The sequence below is a fragment of the Eptesicus fuscus genome, chromosome 24 (genome assembly GCF_027574615.1).
Source record: "Eptesicus fuscus isolate TK198812 chromosome 24, DD_ASM_mEF_20220401, whole genome shotgun sequence".
Taxonomy (NCBI): Eukaryota; Metazoa; Chordata; class Mammalia; order Chiroptera; family Vespertilionidae; genus Eptesicus; species Eptesicus fuscus.
Genome location: NC_072496.1, coordinates 12499430 through 12517668, shown reverse-complemented (window position 1 = coordinate 12517668; position 18239 = coordinate 12499430). Strand labels below are relative to the sequence as shown.

Here is an 18239-nt window from a genome sequence, read left to right as displayed (position 1 = left end):
TCCCGGTCAGGGCACATGCTTGGGTTGTGGGCTCGGTCCCCAGTGTGGGGCATGCAGGAGACAGCCGATCCATGATTCTCTCTCATCATTGATGTTTCTATCTCTCTCTCCCTCTCTTTTCCTCTCCCAAATCAATAAAAATATATTTTTTTTAAGTTGAAGCAGAGAACGAGGAAAGAAACAGTTTTTAGAATATCTCCCCTTGTTTCTCTCTGCTAAGTATCAGCGCTGTAAGGTTTTGTTGTTGTTGTTTTCTATGTCCAGTTGGCAGGGTCTATCCTAATCTGGGCAGTTACTTGAGTAATTTGTACTATTATTCCTAGGAAACTACGTCAGGCTTTTAAACACTCTCGCGATGGCATAGAGCAGAATTGAGGAGCCTTCTGCAGGGCGCCAGGCTTGTGCTGTAGATGAGATTGTGTCTCTCTGAGCTCATAAAACAGAAGGGTAGCCGACATCCAGGGTCGTTGGGTTCCCATAAATCCACGGAGCTCTGACGGGGATGCTGATGTACCTTAGGGGCCACTGTTGACCTTGATCTCCCAGGAAACACGACGGACCACGGTAGAGAGAGCGGAACGGATGTCTGCTCTTCAAGGCGGATGGGCTTGAGTCTTATATCATTTTATATTATTAAAGGGAAGGGCATAAAAAGTCAGAGTGGGCATATCTATTTCAGTCGGCTGCTTGGGTACCCCGCTCAGAAACTCTTAAACTGATATTGGCCCCTCTAAGAGTGTTTGAGGGAATTTTAAATTCTAGCACAGCGACATACTCATCACTCTATGGGGATTGTAGTAGACATTGTTTTAGATGGTGCATGTTACCACGGTAATGTCATAAATAGCGTCTAAACAGGGTAAGCAGACATGGCACGGATGACCGGGTTTAGGAAAACTGTTGGCGTAGATCATTAAAACCAGTTGAGAGTGTCAGCCGTTATAAGATGCACATTAAAATGCAAATGCTCTTTTGATTAATTAGAAAATTAACCCCAATGTAATGTGCGTGCCGGGGGTCGAGAATTTAAAATCGGAGAATAATCGTATTTCCACACTTTAAAAGGTATTCATTTACTTACACGGATCGGACACTCGTTACTGCTGCAGGTGGAAAAGTGGCCTTCCATTGGCCAGCTTTCCCCTCGTTCCAGGCTCATGTTATTAACCCTCCATCGACTTGAGGACTCACCCAACACCCCAGCTTCCCCATGACTTTTAATCGTCATCCCTCTACCCGGTCTCAGTCACCCCCGGCCATGATTACACCTTCAATGTTGTTATTAGCAGGACAGTGTTGGATCTGCTCCGCTTTCAGCTCATGTGCAGCATGACTGCGATTTTATTAAATGCATAGTTCCTTCTGTCCACAAGCCTGTGCATCTCTATTTAATTAGGGTCTTTGGTCTTTTATATACAAGGGAATATTACTCTTCCATAAAAAAGGAATAAAGTCTTACCATTTGCAACAATGTGGATGGACCGAGAGGGTATTGTGCTAAGTGAAATAAGCCAGGACAGAGGAAGACAGATACCATATGATTTCACTTCTATGTGGAACTCTGTAAAACAAACAGGGAACAGAAACAGATCATAGGCACGGAGACTAAACCTGATGGTTGCCAGATGGGATGGGGGTTGAGGAACTGGGTGAAAAAGATGAAGGGATTGCCCTAGCTGGTGTGGCTCAGTGGATAGAGCATCGGCCTGCGAACTGAAAGGTCCCAGGTTCGATTCCGGTCAAGGGCACATGCCCGGGTTGTGGGCTCGATCCCCAGTAGGGGACTTGCGGGAGGCAGCCAATCCATGATTCTCTCTCATCATGGAAATTTCTCTCTCTCTCTCTCTCTCTCTCCCTCTTCCTTCCTCTCTGAAATCAATAAAAATATATTTAAAAATAAATAAATAAATAAAAATTTAAAAAAGACGAAGGGATTAAGAAGTACAAATTGAGAGTTGTAAAATAGTCGCGGGGATGTTAAAAGTACAGCGTGGGGAATATAGTCAGTAATTGTCATAACTATGTATGGAGCCAGGTGGGTCCTAGATTTATGGAGGGATCACTTCATAAATTATATAAATGTCTAACCACTATACTGTACCACTGAAACTAACACAAAATAATATTGAATGTCAACTGTAATTGAAATAATTAAAAATTTTAAATTTGAAAAAAATGACAGTTTTCAAAAACAGTAAATTTTCACTCATATTCACCACCTGAATTCAATACTCGTTAAGGTTTGCTACATCTACTGTTACTATTACTGTCCTCTCTGAAAGTCAGGCAAGCGCTTCATTTTGGGTGTGGAATTTTGGAGTGAGGAATTGGTGTAACCATCTCCTCCAGGGCTGACACATTAGGTTCACTGAACCCATTTGCAAATACACCGCAGCCCTAGCTGGTCTGGCTCAGTGGATAGAGCGTCGGCCTGCAGACTGAAGGGTCCCGGGTTTGATTCCAGTCAAGGGCACATGCTGGGGTTGCAGGCCCCATTCCCAGTGGAGGGCATGCAGGAGGCAGCCGATCAATGATTCTCTCTCATCATGGATGTTTCTATCTCTCTCTCCCTCTCCCTTCCTCTCTGAAATCAATAAAAATATATTTTGAAAAAAGAAAATACATAGCAGACAACATGTAGATGTCACCTTTAACCGCTTTCTGAAAGCAGCCTCCTCTTCAAATCAAAGCATATTCCCAGTAACCAAGACTTGGAAACAGCCTAAGTCAGTGGTCGGCAAACTCATTAGGCAACAGAGCGGCAAATGCGGCTCACGAGCCGCAGTTTGCCGACCACTGGCCTAAGTGTCCTTGGCAGATGTTTTCATAAAGGCATGGCACATATATACCATGGGACACTACTCAGCCATAAAAAAATGATGACGTAAGTAATATTGGATTCTCTAGTCTTGGCGAGATTTTGCCCTCCTCAGGATGCCCCAAATGCTAGAGCTAAGAGGAAAGTAGTTAGCACATTTTGTGTTTATGAAAACTGACACAGACCGTTTCCATTTAAAGATAAAACGGAACAAAAGGCAGAGGCAGAAGCTTTTGCGGCAGTAGAGCAAAGAGAGAACTAAACAGAAAATTCAGAGGGAAAGAAATGCATAAAAAAATAAAACTTGCCCTGGCTGGTTTGGCTCAGTGGATTGAGCGTCGGCCTGCAGACTGAAGGGTCCCAGGTTCGATTCCAGTCAAGGGCACATGCCTGGGTTGCAGGCTTGATCCCCAGTAGGGGGCGTGTAGGAGGCAGCCAATCAATGATTCTCTCTCATCATTGATGTTTCTATCTCTCCCTTTCCCTTCCTCTCTAAAATCAATAAAATAGATTTAAAAAAAATAAATAATAAATAAATAAAACTTGATCAGAGCAGAATCCCCAAAAAAGGAAAAGATGGGGGTAGAAGTAAATTAAACACAAGGAAAGGGGGAAAAAAAGAGTTCTGACATCAAAGATGGGGACATAGAGCAACTTCTTAAATATACAAAAGTCTTGCCCAGCCAGCGTGGCTCAGTGGTTGAGCATCGACCTATGAACCAGGAGGTCAGCGTTCGATTCCCGGTCAGGACACAGGCCTGGGTCTCGGACTTGATCCCTAGCAGGGGGTGTGCAGAAGGCAACCGATCAGTGATTCTTGTTATTGATGTTTCTATCTCTCTCTCCCTTCCTCTCTGAAACCTATAAAAATATATTAAAATATATATATATATATATATATATATACACACACACATACATACATACATACCAGGGAGAATTGCTGAGCAGTCTTCAGCAGCTGCTCTGTGTGAGAGAGAGGAAAGTGCTGGACCCGAGGCCGTAGGCAGCTCACACTGGTTTCCACTGCAGATCAAAGTGGGCGTCGGTCAGTGTCCTCCTGATAGGCCGAGGTTGGGGGCTTGGACCCCAGCAGGGCACTTACAAGAATCAACCAATGAGTGTATAAATAACTGGAACAACAAATCTGTTTCTCTTTCCCTCCCTCCATCCCCCTCTCTAAAATTAAAACAACAACACACAAAAAAACACTTCTCTGAAGGAACTAATTCTGCCTGGAAAGTTCTCACTTCAGACCTAAGTGAAATGATTTTACCTGTGAATCTTTTGCTAAAAACATCATAAGAGTCCTTTCCCAGCTGGTGTGGCAGTGTCCAGTGTGGGAGGCAGCCAATCGATGGGTCTCTCTCACATTGATGTTTTTCTCTCTCTGCCTCTCCCCCTCCCTTCCACGCTCTCTCGAGAAAAAAAAAAAAGGAAAATTATCCTTGGTGAGGATTTAAACAAAAGAAAAAGAAAAGGGAGAGGTGAGAATGAATCTGGGATGTGGATTGATATTTGAAGTGTTGGAGTGAACTCAGGTTTTTTTTATTATTATTTTTTTAATAGTCATTTGTACTTGTTGGCTATTTTATTATTTTTCAATATATATTTTATTGATTTTTTACAGAGAGGAAGGGAGAGGGATAGAGAGTTAGAAACATCGATGAGAGAGAAACATCGATCAGCTGCCTCCTGCACACCCCCCTACTGGGGATGTGCCCGAAACCAAGGTACATGCCCTTGACCTGAATCGAACCTGGGACCCTTCAGTCCACAGGCTGACGCCCTATCCACTGAGCCAAACCAGTTAAGGCTGAACTCGGGTTTTTAATATATATAGAGACAGATGTCAAAATATAAACAGGAGAGAGCCTGTGTGTGCGTGTGTGTGTGTGTGTGTGTGTGTGTATTTCCTAGCGTTGTGCACTGGGAGGGTCTGGGAGAGGCGATACCCCAGTAACAATAGACATGCTTAGTACTTAGGTCTTGGTTTCTAAATCGTATTCTCCGCTAAGAGAAAAAACTGGAAACAACAAATGGACAAACAAAACTCAACAGACCAGACAACGTACGGTGGTTCCCAGAGGGACAGGAGGTGGGGATAGCACAGGGTAAAGGGGATCAACTCTGTGGTGACGAAAAGGTGCCTTTGGGTGGCAAACACACATTGCAACACCCAGCTGGGGTGTTACAGAATCGTACTTGATACCTGGAAAGGATCGAGCCCGCAGCCCGGGCACGTGCCCCTGTGACCAGGAATCGAACCGTGACCTCCTGGTTCCTAGGTCGACGCTCAACCACTGAGCCTCACTGGATCTCACATCAATACGTGTTGCCTCTTCGCTTCGCCTTCTGTTTTTAGGGCAGCGATGCTTACTCGTTTTCTCTTCCTGATCCCATCATTCCCTAGTCCAGGCGTCCTCAAACTACGGCCCGCGGGCCACGTGCGGGTGTTTTTGCCGTTTTGCTTTTTTTACTTCAAAATAAGATATGTGCAGTGTGCATAGGAATTTGTTCATAGTTTGTTTGTTTTTAAACTATAGTCCGGCCCTCCAACGGTCTGAGGGACAGTGAACTGGCCCCCTGTTTAAAAAGTTTGAGGACCCCTGCCTTAGTCATTCACTCTGTGGCTTAGGAGTCCGTGAAGGGGTTCTCTTTGCTTCGGAGGGGGTGGTACAGATGGCAGGTAGGGAGGCATGAGGAGCAGCTGCTGTTGACGGCAAAGCCAGAGGAAGATTGAGGAGCAGCCTGACTCAGCTCAGCTCGCCTCCAGCCGAGACCACGGTCACGCTGTGCGAGGTGGCCGCTCTGTGGCTCAGGGCGGTGCTGTGCGCAGATACACGTATGTGTCACCCCACTCGGGCCCACAGAGCAGTGTTTCTGCAGTGCCTGCCCGTGTGTGCAAACAGCTGTGCGTGCACATGGCTTGGGAGGGGCCTTCCCCCGAGTCTGTGGGAAAGGAGGTGGATAACATAGAGTTGGGGAGGTGGTGGTCATAGCAGCGTCCAGAAAATATCATGGAGCCCCCCTGCGTTCCATTTTTAATGTGCGATCATGGATGTTGTAGTGAACTTTCCTTGACTGCTTTTTTTTTTATTAATATATTTTATTGATTTTTTACAGAGAGGAAGAGAGAGGGATAGAGAGTTAGAAACATCGATGAGAGAGAAACATCGATCAGCTGCCTCTTGCACACCCCCTACTGGGGATGTGCCCGCAACCAAGGTACATGCCCTTGACCGGAATCGAACCTGGGACCCTTGAGTCCGCAGGCTGATGCTCTATCCACGGAGCCAAACCGGTTTCGGCATTGACTGCTTTTTTTAAAAAAAAGATTTCTTAGCTCTCGCCGGTTTGGCTCCGTGGATACAGTGTCGGCTGTGGACGGAAGGGTCCGGGTGGATTCCGGTCAAGGGCATGTACTGTGGTTGCAGGCTCCTCCCAGGCCCAGGCCCTGGTTGGGGCTCATGCAGGAGGCAACTAATCAATGTGTTTCTGTCACATGGATGTTTCTCTGTCTTTCCCCCTCCCTTCCACTCTCTCCAAAAATCAATGAAAAAATATCCAAATATCCTTGGGTGAGGATTAACAACCAACCAATCAATCAATCAGTAAATGGGTGACTTTTTAAGGGGGAAAAAAAGATTTTTTTAAATTGATTTTTTGAGGGGGAGAGAGAGAGAGAAACATCAATGCGAGAATGGAACACGGATGGGCTGCCTCCTGCACATCCCTGGCAGACCAGGAATCGAACCAGCCACCTTTCCGTGCCTGGGACGATGCCCAGCCAGCTGAGCCCCACCAGCCAGGGCTTGGCTGCTTTTGATGAGGAAGAAGAAGAGCTAACCCGTCCGGAAGTCTTGATGCAGCGGTTGAATTATTTAACAGGCTCTCACACACGGTGGTGAGCGTTGGAAGTCTGTGTTGAGGAACGAGCAGGGAGATCGGAGGCATTTCCCCCAAGGGAAGGAGTTGTTTCCCAGGGGATTCTCGTGGCATCCGAGCAGCTGCCCAACCCTGCGCCCCGTGGGCCACAGCCTTCTCACCCCCCCTCTCTCCTCTCCTCCGCAGTCCCAGCAGAGGTGCATCGTGGCCTTCGCCCTGGTCTGCTGCTTCGCCATCCTCGTGGCCTTGATATTCTCGGCCGTGGACATCATGGGAGAGGATGAGGACGGGCTCTCGGAAAAAAATTGCCAAAATAAATGTCGGTAAGAGGTAACAAACAAAAATTCTCTCTCGGGGGGTGGGCGAGAGAGCCGGAGGGCCCTGGGCAGTGGGGAGATGTCACAGCCGCACGTGGTCCCCGGCGTTGGCCTCTGGGTCCACCGAGACTCTTTATTTTGACAAGGAAATAAAAGGGAGTCGTGATGTCATCCACTTTGCAGTTTGGGCAGATCCTGTCCAGGGGGGCGGGGGACAGAATGACAGTCTGCACCAGTCCGCACTTCTGAAGGCCTCTGCTTATGAGGTTTCCGTCTGTTCTGTGACGGCCAAAAATGAGGACCCCGAATGGACAGGGGACACTGTGCTTATTGTTCCATCAAATAGAAGTTAAAAAAAAAAACAAAAAAAAAAACCATCTCATGCCCGGCCAGTGAGGCTCAGTGGTTGAGCATCGACCTATGAACCAGGAGGTCATGGTTCGATTCCTAGTCAAGGGCACATGCCCGGGTTGTGGGCTCGATCCCCAGTAGGGGGCGTGCAGGAGGCAGCCCATCAGTGATTCTCATCATTGATGTTTCTCTCTCTCCCCCTCTCCCTTCCTCTCTGAAATCAAGAAAAATACACATTTTTAAAAAACTGAAGTCAACCACAAAATGACAAGTTACTATGAGTTAGCGCTTGTAATGAATTTTAATTATAATTTTCTCCCGTGGGAAGCATCGGTCTAAGTGCCTCTCCTTTCCGGCTTAAAATCAACCACCCGGTCACGTGCATGTGAGTTTTTATCCTGACTTTTCTGCCTCGAGGGCCGAACGTCTGGCGCCCACAAAAAAATGTCTGGAAAAGGCAACTGGAGTTTGATTTCTTTGTAGCTCATGATATATTAGAGTCTAGTTACCAGGCAACTGTATTATATGCAGAACAAAGGATACAGGAGGGAAGTCAGTACACATTATAGATTTATTCCTTCAGGTTCAGAAGGCGTCCCCTCAGTATATTTACTTCCCAGACTGGATTTGGGAGAAAAATTGTACTGGGATCATTAAAGCCATAGAACAATAGCGATTGTCATTCCCTTCTCCCTGGAAGCTCCCAACGTAATGTGGACAAGGGGCCAGTGACCCGTACAGGGGAACGGCTCTGCCCTCTCACCTCACCCTGCAGTGATGACTGCTGGTGCCTTAGCCAGTTTGGCTCAGTGGCTAGAGCGTCGGCCTGTGGAGTGAAGGATCCCGGGTTCGATTCCGGTCAAGGGCACATGCCCAGGTTGCGGGCTCGATCCCCGGGAGGGGGTGTGCAGGAGGCAGCCGATCAATGATTCTCTCTCATCATTGATCTTTCTATCTCTCTCTCCCTCTCCCTCCCTCTCTGAAATCAATAAAAATATACTTATTAAAAAAAAAAAAAGAAAGGCCTACCAAGCAATATGTAAATATTAACCCTCTCCTGTTCCTTTCAGAGTCAGAGTCCCCCTCCTCCCACATCCTCCCTTCTCCTGAACCACCTTCCTCCTGATGGTAGTTGTGGGGTAAAGAAGGACCAAGCCACGTGAGAACGGGGGCTCTTTATCCGGAGCTTGCTATCGCAAGGCGGTCAGCCACCGTCCCCTGCGTCTGGCAAAGTCTCCAAGGCAGGCAGGGGCGGGGGAGACCTTTACAGCAGCAAAAAGGGAAGGTTCGGGTGCCCTGATGGGAGGCTGCTGGCGCGAGGAAGCGGGAGGCCTGCCCACCAGCAGCGTGGCATCCTGGGTGACTGGCTGGGAGTGCGTGTTTGGCTCTGATTGGTCCCAGGTCGGAAGTGGGGGCAGAAATTAGGGAAACTGGCACTTGCTAAGCAAGCCAGGGCCGTTTGGGTTCCAGAAGTCACGGCTCAGCCCTCTAGATCCGTGGCCGGCAAACTCATGAGTCAACAGAGCCAAATATCAACCGTACGACGATTGAAATGTCTTTGGAGAGACAAATTTTTTTAAACTTAAACTTCTAACGCTACTTCTTCAAAATAGACTCCAGCCCAGGCTGTGGTATTTTGTGGTAAGAGCCACACTCAAGGAGCCAAAGAGCCGCATGTGGCTCGCGAGCCGCAGTTTGCCGACCACGGCTCTAGATGATTGCTAGGGAAAGCAGCCGGACTCGGAGCAGGCTGGCTTCCTGGGCAGGTTGCTATACTTTGTGCTCAGAGTCCTGTTTTATATACACTAGAGGCCCGATGCATGAAATTCATGCAAGGGGCTCGGCCCTCGCAGCTGCGGTGGCTTGCCTCGGCCCTCGCAGCCCCGGCTTCATCTGGAAGGTCATCCAGAAGGATGTCCAGAAGGACGTCTGGAAGGTCGTTCGGCTGTCCGGTCTAATTAGCATATTACGCTTTTATTATGATGGATGGTCTGGTCCATTGGCATCTGCAGTCTCCCAGTTTCTGGAACATCCTCCTGGACCCCAGCCCCTTCTGTTTTAATGTTCAATGTTCTCGTTTTCCTGTTATCCAGTCGCTCCTTCCGGCAGCATCCTCCATCCTCCCCGGGTCACTTGCCTCCCTGGAGCTTTGGCTTCGGCCATGCGCTGCCAGTTCACAAACAGGCTGACTCCTGGCTCCACCCATCCTTGTCCTCGGGGCAGCCTGGCCATCACTCCAGTCCCTCAACAGAGGAGAGTGAGTTTCTCTGTTCTTCAGTCCTAGGACCCTTTTGGCAGGGATGCCCCTGGGAAAAGAGGGGACACGATTTGGGGATGCACCCCAGTGCGTACATGGGCACGGAGGTAGACCAACCAGGAGGGGACGCGCCCACCTGAAGATGTTCTGCCCAGCCTGCCAGTCCCAACACAGCCCTCTGTGCACAATGCCATCCACCACCTCACCCCTTTCCTGGCAGTGTCTTCCCCAGGCTCCACCTCAAGGTGGCGCCAGGGAGCACATGCTGCTCAGCTTCCAATTACCCTCTCCATGGCCTCCTGCCTTTCTGTTCCTGCTTTTCTCCTTAGGGTGTCCTGATCCTAGAGAGCGCCGCCCGCCCGCTGAGATCTTATGACGGTGAAGCTACAATTAAACTCCCTCTGGGTTTGCAGCTCTTCCCACTCCCGGGACCTGGAAGAATATAAACTCTGTCAGCGGCTTCTCTTGTGTTTTGACAGCCTCTTCCCAAGATCTCTCACCCCGGGCTCGCTCTCCGAAATATATGTAATTCAGCTTATCTCTACTACTTCTACACACCGCCAACTCAGTCTTTCCCCAACGTTTATGTCTTTCTAAAAAACTACCTTCTGCCTGGCCGGTGTAGTTCAGTGGTTATGCTTCGAGCCAAGAACCAAGAGGCCACTGGTTCAATCTCTCCCGCCCCCCCCCCCCCATGAGGGCACATGCCCGGGTTGTGGGCTCGATCCCCAGTGCGGGGCGTGCAGGAGGCAGCCGATTGATGATATTTCTCTCTCATCATTGAAGTTTCTCTCTCTCTCTCCCTTTCCCTCCTTCTCTCTGAGAAAATAAATAAATAAAATATATTTTTAAAATAAAAGTAAAAAAAATGTATCTCCCTATAAAAAAAAAACACCCTATTTATAATTTTTCTGTCGGACTGATTATATTTCTTTTCCCCCTATTATTACTTTGCCGCTATAATACTGAACTAACAGTAGACTGATGTTACCCTCGGCGATCATAACTTCTACAGGAATCTGTAACATAAAAACTGCTCTGCACTTATCCTCCCAAGTGCCTTTAACCAACCTCAGTTGTTAGGCTCAGAAACGAGGTCCTCTGACCTCAGTCCTTGACCTTGACCCCCTGCGTTGTTTCTTCCGGCGGCGTTTCTGTGTGCTTCCCTCCTTTCCCAGTGCGTTTTCAGTTGCTGACTCGGTCCCTCCAGGGGATGGGGGACAGGTACAGTGACACAGAGGAAAGGTTCTCCTTCCTTTGGTGCCTGAGCCAGGTTCCCCCTCCTCCTTCCCCTGCCTGCCTTTCCTATGAGAGACGAAGGACCTGGACTGCAGGGCGGAGTTACCTGGTGTGAATCTGGCTGGGCCATTTGGGAGATGGAAGATCCTGGGCAAGGTTTCTTGATTTTACGGGGCCACATTTTTCCTCACCCGCCCGATGAAGACACTCGTGGTGTCTGACGTGAAAGGGTTCTGTGAGCACAGAATATGTTCCTGCGAGTGCCCTTCATCCAGGAGCATCTGTGATGTCATCGCGGACCAAGCCAGCCGGCTATTGTTCCTCTAATTAAGGGGCAGAAGTTCCCGGCCGGTGTTTGCAGCCTCTTCTAAGTTCCATCTCACTTTGCTCCGAAATAAAGACCAGCTTACGCCCGGCTGGTGTGGCTCAGTGGTTGAGCATCGACCTATGAACCAGGAGGTCATGGGTTCGATTCCCGGTCAGGGCACATGCCCAGGTTGTGGGCTTGATCCCCAGTGTGGGGCGTGCAGGAGGCAGCCGATCGATGTTTCTCGCTCATCATTGATGTTTCTGTCTTTCTCCCTCTCCCTTCCTTTCTGAAATCAATAAAAATATTTAAAAAAATAAAGACCAGCTTACAATCCAACTTTTCATCCTTTTCTTAAACTACGGGTTTTTCTTTTTATTCACATTAACTTAGATCTGCCATGCGTTAGATTGACAAACCCAGTGATGTCTTTACTGTTGGGCCTAGCTTGCGTGGCTCAGTGGTTGAGCGTCGAGCTATGAACCAGGAGGTCACGATTCGATTCCCGGTCAGGGCACATGCCCGGGTTGCAGGCTCCATCCCCAGTGTAGGGTGTGCAGGAGGCAGCTGATCGATGATCATTGATGTTTCTCTTTCTCTCTTTCTCTCCCTCTTCCTTCCTCTCCAAAATCAATTTTAAAAAATAAAGTAAAATAAAACTGGCAGGTGAGAGTGTACTGAAGCGCAGCGTGTTTGCATAATCTCAAGATCTATCCCTATAAAGTACTTTTTAGTTACAACAGGGAAGTCGTGCCCACAACCCGTGCATGTGCTCTGACCAGGACTCGAACCAGTGACCTCTTGGTTCATGGGTAAGGTGACCAGATCGTCCCGCTTTTGGCGGGACAAAACCAGTTTTTAACAATTTGTCCCGCGTCTCACGGCGTTTTAAAAAAGTCCCTATTTTTGGAAAGATTCTAAAATAGGGACTTTTTTAAAACGCCGTGGGACGCGGGACAAATTGTTAAAAATTGGTTTTGTCCCGCCAAAAGCGGGATGATCTGGTCACCTTATTCATGGGTCGATGCTCAACCACTGAGCCACACCAGTCAGGCCAGCTACTCTTTTTTAATGGGCAATGATTTCCATGTAAAAACAAGTATCTAATACAGGAATAATGCTGTTCATTGAGATACTATGTGTTTTCCAGATCAATGTATTATCCCTCCATGGGGGAGTGCACTTTTGGGAAATAACAGGATTGTGAGAGGGGAGACTGAACTTAATAGATTATTTGCTTACAGACTATCTTATGGAAATTAGTTAGAAAGAGAAAGCTGCTGAAGAATTGCTAAAATGAAATAGTATAACTAACGTTGCATGAATAACTTTTCATAATAATGGGGAATGGAAGACAAAAGCTTAATTTTACATGACGGAAAAGAGAAGTCCTCAAACATTTAAATTCAGATATGTATAGTCTTCCAAACTGTATTCTCACATGAAATGACACATATGGGTGTATTTCACCACTGAGTCAAGTAAAATTCAAATTTCCTGAATTACGAGATATTTGATTAGCTTAGTACCCTGAAAGTATTGTTTCTATTCCCATAGCTAAAATCTCAAAGGTTATTAGTTTTCTTAACATTTTTTAATTGATTTCAGAGAGGAAGGGAGAGAGATAGAAACATCAGTGATGAGAAAGAATCATTGATCGGCTGCCTCCTGCACACCCCTGCTGGGGATCAAGCCTGCAACCTGGGCATGTGCCCTTGACTGGAATTGAACCCAGGGCCCTTTAGTCCGCAGGCCGACGCTCTATCCACTGAGCCACACCGGCTAGGGCTCAAAGATTCTTTTAAAGATGATATTTTATCTTTAGCGTTTAATGTTAAAAAGGAGGAAATGTGAGCGATCGTGACACTTCCTAATGGCCCATAATTACCAGTTTAGGAAGCAGCAGAAGCTAATCATCTCAAACTATTAATTTTAATGAAACGTATATGATTAATGATGTTGACATTTCCTGTCGCCAGGTTTGTTCTCAAAAAAAAAAGTTTATTGGAGTGTGGGATATATTTTTCAAAGAGTTCACGGAACCCGTACGGGAACAGCCATTCTGATGATCACCAATGGTGCTGAGGACAGATAGCATACCTGGCCTTTCCCCTGAGAGCCTGTTTCAGCCGCCTTGGCCTGAAGGACCTCCCATAGTGACAGAGCTGCCCTTTAGCCTGAGGCAAGCAGGATATTGACCGAGGGAGTGAAGAGGAAAAAGAAAGCTTAGGTGCCCTGGCTGGCAAGGATTAGTAGTTGAGTGTTGACCTATGAACCAGGAGGTCATGGTTTGATTCCCGGTCAGGGCACATGCCCGGGTTGTGGGCTCCATCCCCAAAGTGGGGCGTGCAGGAGGCAGCTGATCAATGATTCTCTCTCATCATTGATGTTTCTATCTCTCTCTCCCCTTTCCTTTCTGAGATGAATAAGAATATTTTTTTAAAAAAATGTCACATTACTTGTTTTCTCTACTCTTGCCAACATTGTAGTATACACTGAGTGGCCAGATTATTAATGATCTCTGAACACATAATAATCTGGCCTCTGTGTGTGTGTGTGTGTGTGTGTGTGTGTGTGTGTGTGTGTGTGTATTAGAGGCCCGGTGCATGAATTCGTGCATGGGTGGGGTCCAGCCAGACTGGCCAGGGCGAGGGGACATGGGTGGTTGGCCAGCCTGCCTGCTGGTTGAACTCCTGGTCGAGGGGACAATTTGCATATTAGCCTTTTATTATATAGGATATACACTGAGTGGCCAGATTATTATGCGTTCAGAGATCATAATAATCTGGCCACTCAGTGTATTGTCAAATCCTTTATCTTTGCCAATCTGATGATTAAAAAGTGGTGTTTTATTGTTTGGTTGTTGTTTTTATCAATTATGAGTCAGGTTGAAACTCTTCACCCATGTTTATGAGCTGTGTCTACTCTTCCATCTGTGACTTGCCTGTTCATGTCCTTTGTATGGACATGGTTAGGAAAAGCGTGGCTCAGGAGAGGACCAGTCAAACACCGGGAAGTATCTGAGAGCAATACAATAATCATTATCATAACAGTACCACAATCAGTGACATCCCACAGAGCCCGTCTGTCTTATCAGAGAGGTAGCATGAGATTTTTGAGCCTCTCTTTTTCCTTTGAATTAGAAATAATCATTGTAGGAGCTATTCACAGGTCATTATTACTTTGTTGTGCTTTTATAGAGCATGGAACATTGATTATCCATGCATCTATAAGGCGAACTCCCACTGTAATCTCTTTGCATCAATAATGGTGACATCCACTGCATGGGATGAGCCGAGCTTGTCCCGTGTTGTAAATGAAGTACTTCATCCTGAGCTTGCTTTCGGAAATACTGCAGGCTGGGCTCTTTGCTTCCCCAGCTCTGAGGCAGATGCTTTCTTGTCTTACTAATAGCTGAGGGGAGAGTCGGCCAGCTATTCTATTTTCATTTGATTATCACATTATCCTGGCATCCAGGTCTGATTAGTTAAGGGACTTGGAACTAGACTTGCAGGTGGGGGTTGGCTGTGACCCATCACAAATGACCATGCTTACACATTATTTCGTTTTATTATTACATCTGTCACTTTTCATATACCTACAATATGCCAGCTACCGTATAAGGTGCCTGCCGGAAGCCAATTCCAGCATGTCATAATAGCAAGAGTTTCATCAAAAGGTTGATGGAACTTGGGGACTCAACAAGGGCTGAGTCACATATGTTATCACCTGTTGGGAATGGCTAAAGGCATTTTCCCCAAACCTGAATAGGGTGATTGTTTGCTGCCAGACAGCTCAGGGCATCTTAATCTACATATTATTGCCTCCTACTGGCCAAACACCTGAACAGCCGTAGGCTATTCCCCATTCTGACAATGCTTCTGTATGAAATTACCCTTTGAAGTGTATATTTCCACCTTGCCTTAGGACAATTTGTGTTAATAAAAAGCAAGGGGTCCTGAGACAAGGAGAACTTAGCTCCTTCAGCTAGGCTCCTCTGACTCCCAATGCCTTTCAAAATTATCTTTCGTCTCTGGACTCCTATTTAATCTATACACAGCCTTTCTCCAGATTGCTGAACCCTTCTTAATGCTGGAACAAGAACCCCGGCAGGTGCCTAATGTTATCTCACTGATTCTTTTTTTAATTTATTTTTCATCTTATTTTATTGTTGACGCTATTAGAGGTGTCACCCTTTTCCTCCCGTTTACCCGTATCCACTGGGTCCCCATCCCCCCCTTCCCTCTGGCCATCAGCACACTGCTGTCTGTGTCCATGGATTCTGTATATATGTTCTTTGGCTAATCCCTTCACCTAATCCCTAGTCAACCTCCCGCTCCTTTCCCCAACAGCTGTCAGTCTGTTCATGTATCCATGCCTCTGTTCCTATTTTGTTCATCAGTTTATTTTAGTCACTAGATACAGTAAAGCAGATATTATTTTTATTTTCCAGATGAAATGATAGATTCAGATTATTTTTTAAAATATATTCTTATGGCCCTAAGTTTGGCTCAGTGGATAGAATGTTGGCCTGCGGACTCAAGGGTCCCAGGTTCGATTCCGGTCAAGGGCATGTACCTTGGCTGCAGGCACATCCCCAGTAGGGAGTGTGCAGGAGGCAGCTGATCGATGTTTCTCTCTCATCGATGTTTCTAACTCTCTCTCCCTCTCCCTTCCTCGCTATGAAAAGCCAATAAAATACATTTTAAAATAAATAAATAAATAAATATATTCTTATGGATTTCAGAGAGGAAGGGACAGTGATAGAGAGATAGAAACATCTGTGATGAGAGAGCATCATTGATCAGCTGCCTCCTGTGCGCCCCACACTGGGGATTGAACCCGCAACCTGGGCATGTGCCCTGACCAGTAATTGAACTGTGACCTCCCAGTTGATAGGTCAATCAATGCTCAACCACTGAGCCACACCAGCCAGGCCTAGATTCAGAATTATTAAATAACCTACACATCTATAAAGGGGTCAAGCTGGGTTCCCATCCAGGTGTCGCCGACCCTTTTCTTATTTTTGGCTCAAGTCAGGGCTGCCCATTGCAGGGGTGGGCGGGGGAGCAGTGCATGACATTCACACACTGTCCACACCCCGCACCCCTCCATGGAGCGGATGAGCCCGCATCACTGTGTCCTCCTGGCTCAGCTGTATCACCATCAGTCTCTGCCTCCGTACTTTGCCCTCTTTCATCCAGCACCACGAGACTCTTCCATCACTGGGCTTCAGCTATCGGCGCATCCCTGTGGAATGGGCTGGAAATGGTCCGTGGAGATGGATGACCATAGACTGTCTCGTGCCCCATCATGAGCAGCAAGAAGACGCGCATCCTGGATCCCGGCCGCCCCTCACAGACTTGGCTCACATGACACTGTGTCCCCTCCACAGCTCCGGCTTCTCTCTGGATTCACCCATCTCAAACTCTTAACCAGACCCCGGTCCATTCCTGTCCCCTTCCCCCCGGGGAGACCCTACTCCCCAGGTCTCGGTGTGCTCCCCAGGACCCCCCACAGGCACCCCCAAAGGAGGGGGGCACTTTCCAGTGAACATGTTGCTGGCGTGGAACCTCCCGATTGATTTCACTCGTCAAAACACTAAACCTGTTTCTGAGTTTCGCAAAGCCTGACCATGCCATGCTCGCTCCGCCTCTTTAACCTGAACTTCACCGGAAGGCTGGCGACAGGAGGCTGTTCTCTGCATGGACCAGAGTCTTCCTTGGAGCCTGGCAGTTGCTTTGCTTTGTTCTGCAAGAAGCTCTGAGCTGCAGGGGAGTCCAGTGCCCGCCTGCCGTGCCTGACTGACTTCCCCCCACTCCCCAAAGGGCATCTGGGCCCTAAAAGCACCCTGCCTTCCCCGGCCCCGGTGCTTAGCTACCCAGTGCTTCCTTCCCTGGGCGCAGCTTCCCCTCATCCCTCCATCCCTCAGGTGTCACCGGAGGCCGCCTCCGGCCTGCGGGAGCTCTCCTGGTCCCCTGGGTCCTGTGACCTTACCACTCTGGGTGCTAGAGCTTGTTATTGCCCTAGCAGGTGTGGTTCAGTGGGTAGAGTGTTCGCCCATGGACTGATGGGTACCAGGTTCCATTCTGGTCAAGGGCATGTACCTCAGTTACAGGCTCAATCCCCGGCCCTGGTTGGGGGGCATACGTGAAGCAGCCAATCAATGTGTCTCTCTCACATCGATGTTTCTCTCTCTGTGTCTCTCCCCCTTCCTTCCACTCTCTAAAAATCAAGGGGAAGATATCCTCAGGGGAGGATTAACAAAAAAGTAAATAAATGAGGACGCGTTATGTGCTGTGAACACCGAGTGTTCGTTTTCCCAGGAATTGAACCAATCTCCACAAAGAGGCTAGTTTTACAAATTAGCATCTTGGACTCATTGCACATTCCCATTACGCACGGGAACGCTACACACTTCTAAGCTTCACTCGGTCCATAATGTTGAGCTGAGCTCCTTTCTACAAAAGCTTTTGTGGATGGGATTGTCTTTCCTTTTGTATTATTATTTTTTTTAAATAAGGTTAAGAGAGGGACTTTCTGACTTTCCGAAAGTATTAGCACCACATGTCATGTGTCTCTCTAAATATTCTTAGGTGGATGGGTATTGAGTTTGGTCTTGGTTCAAGAGAGAGAATTTATGCGAGTTCAGTCGAGGGGCAGTTCTAAAAATCGACGCCACTCTCGATTTATGTGTGAATCCATTCCGCCTGCGGCGTTAAAGGCAATCGTGTCCGTATTCAGGCTCAGGCACAAATGCTTATGGTCTTAGCGGTCTCACATTTTATTCCCTCTTGGGTGTCACGGTATGAAAAGACCCCCTGCAGAGGGCGGATTTTTGGGGGGGCGAGGGGGCAGTTTCATGGCAGGTGAGTTAGGGTAAGACTTCTCTGGCATGTGCTCTATTATTTTTTTCTGATTGAACTTATTTCAAATTTTGGGAAGAAGGGACCAGTGGCATTTGTCCTCTGTATACATGATCGCCAAACTTCCATCCCATGCTTAGGCCCCCGATGTCAGGGAGCGCCCGTGGGGGTAGCTGGTAAGGCGGGCATTTGAGGC

The 18239-nt window shown here is 47.6% G+C and overlaps 1 protein-coding gene across 1 annotated transcript in view; it reads left to right on the top strand.

The window, feature by feature from the left end:
* PLD5 (phospholipase D family member 5) overlaps positions 1-18239 on the top strand; it is a 178576-nt gene that overhangs the window by 66688 nt on the left and 93649 nt on the right. Inside the window, exon 2 of the mRNA XM_054712994.1 lies at positions 6893-7029. Coding sequence (XP_054568969.1) covers positions 6893-7029 — 137 coding nt within the window. The remainder of the gene's footprint in view (positions 1-6892; positions 7030-18239) is intronic.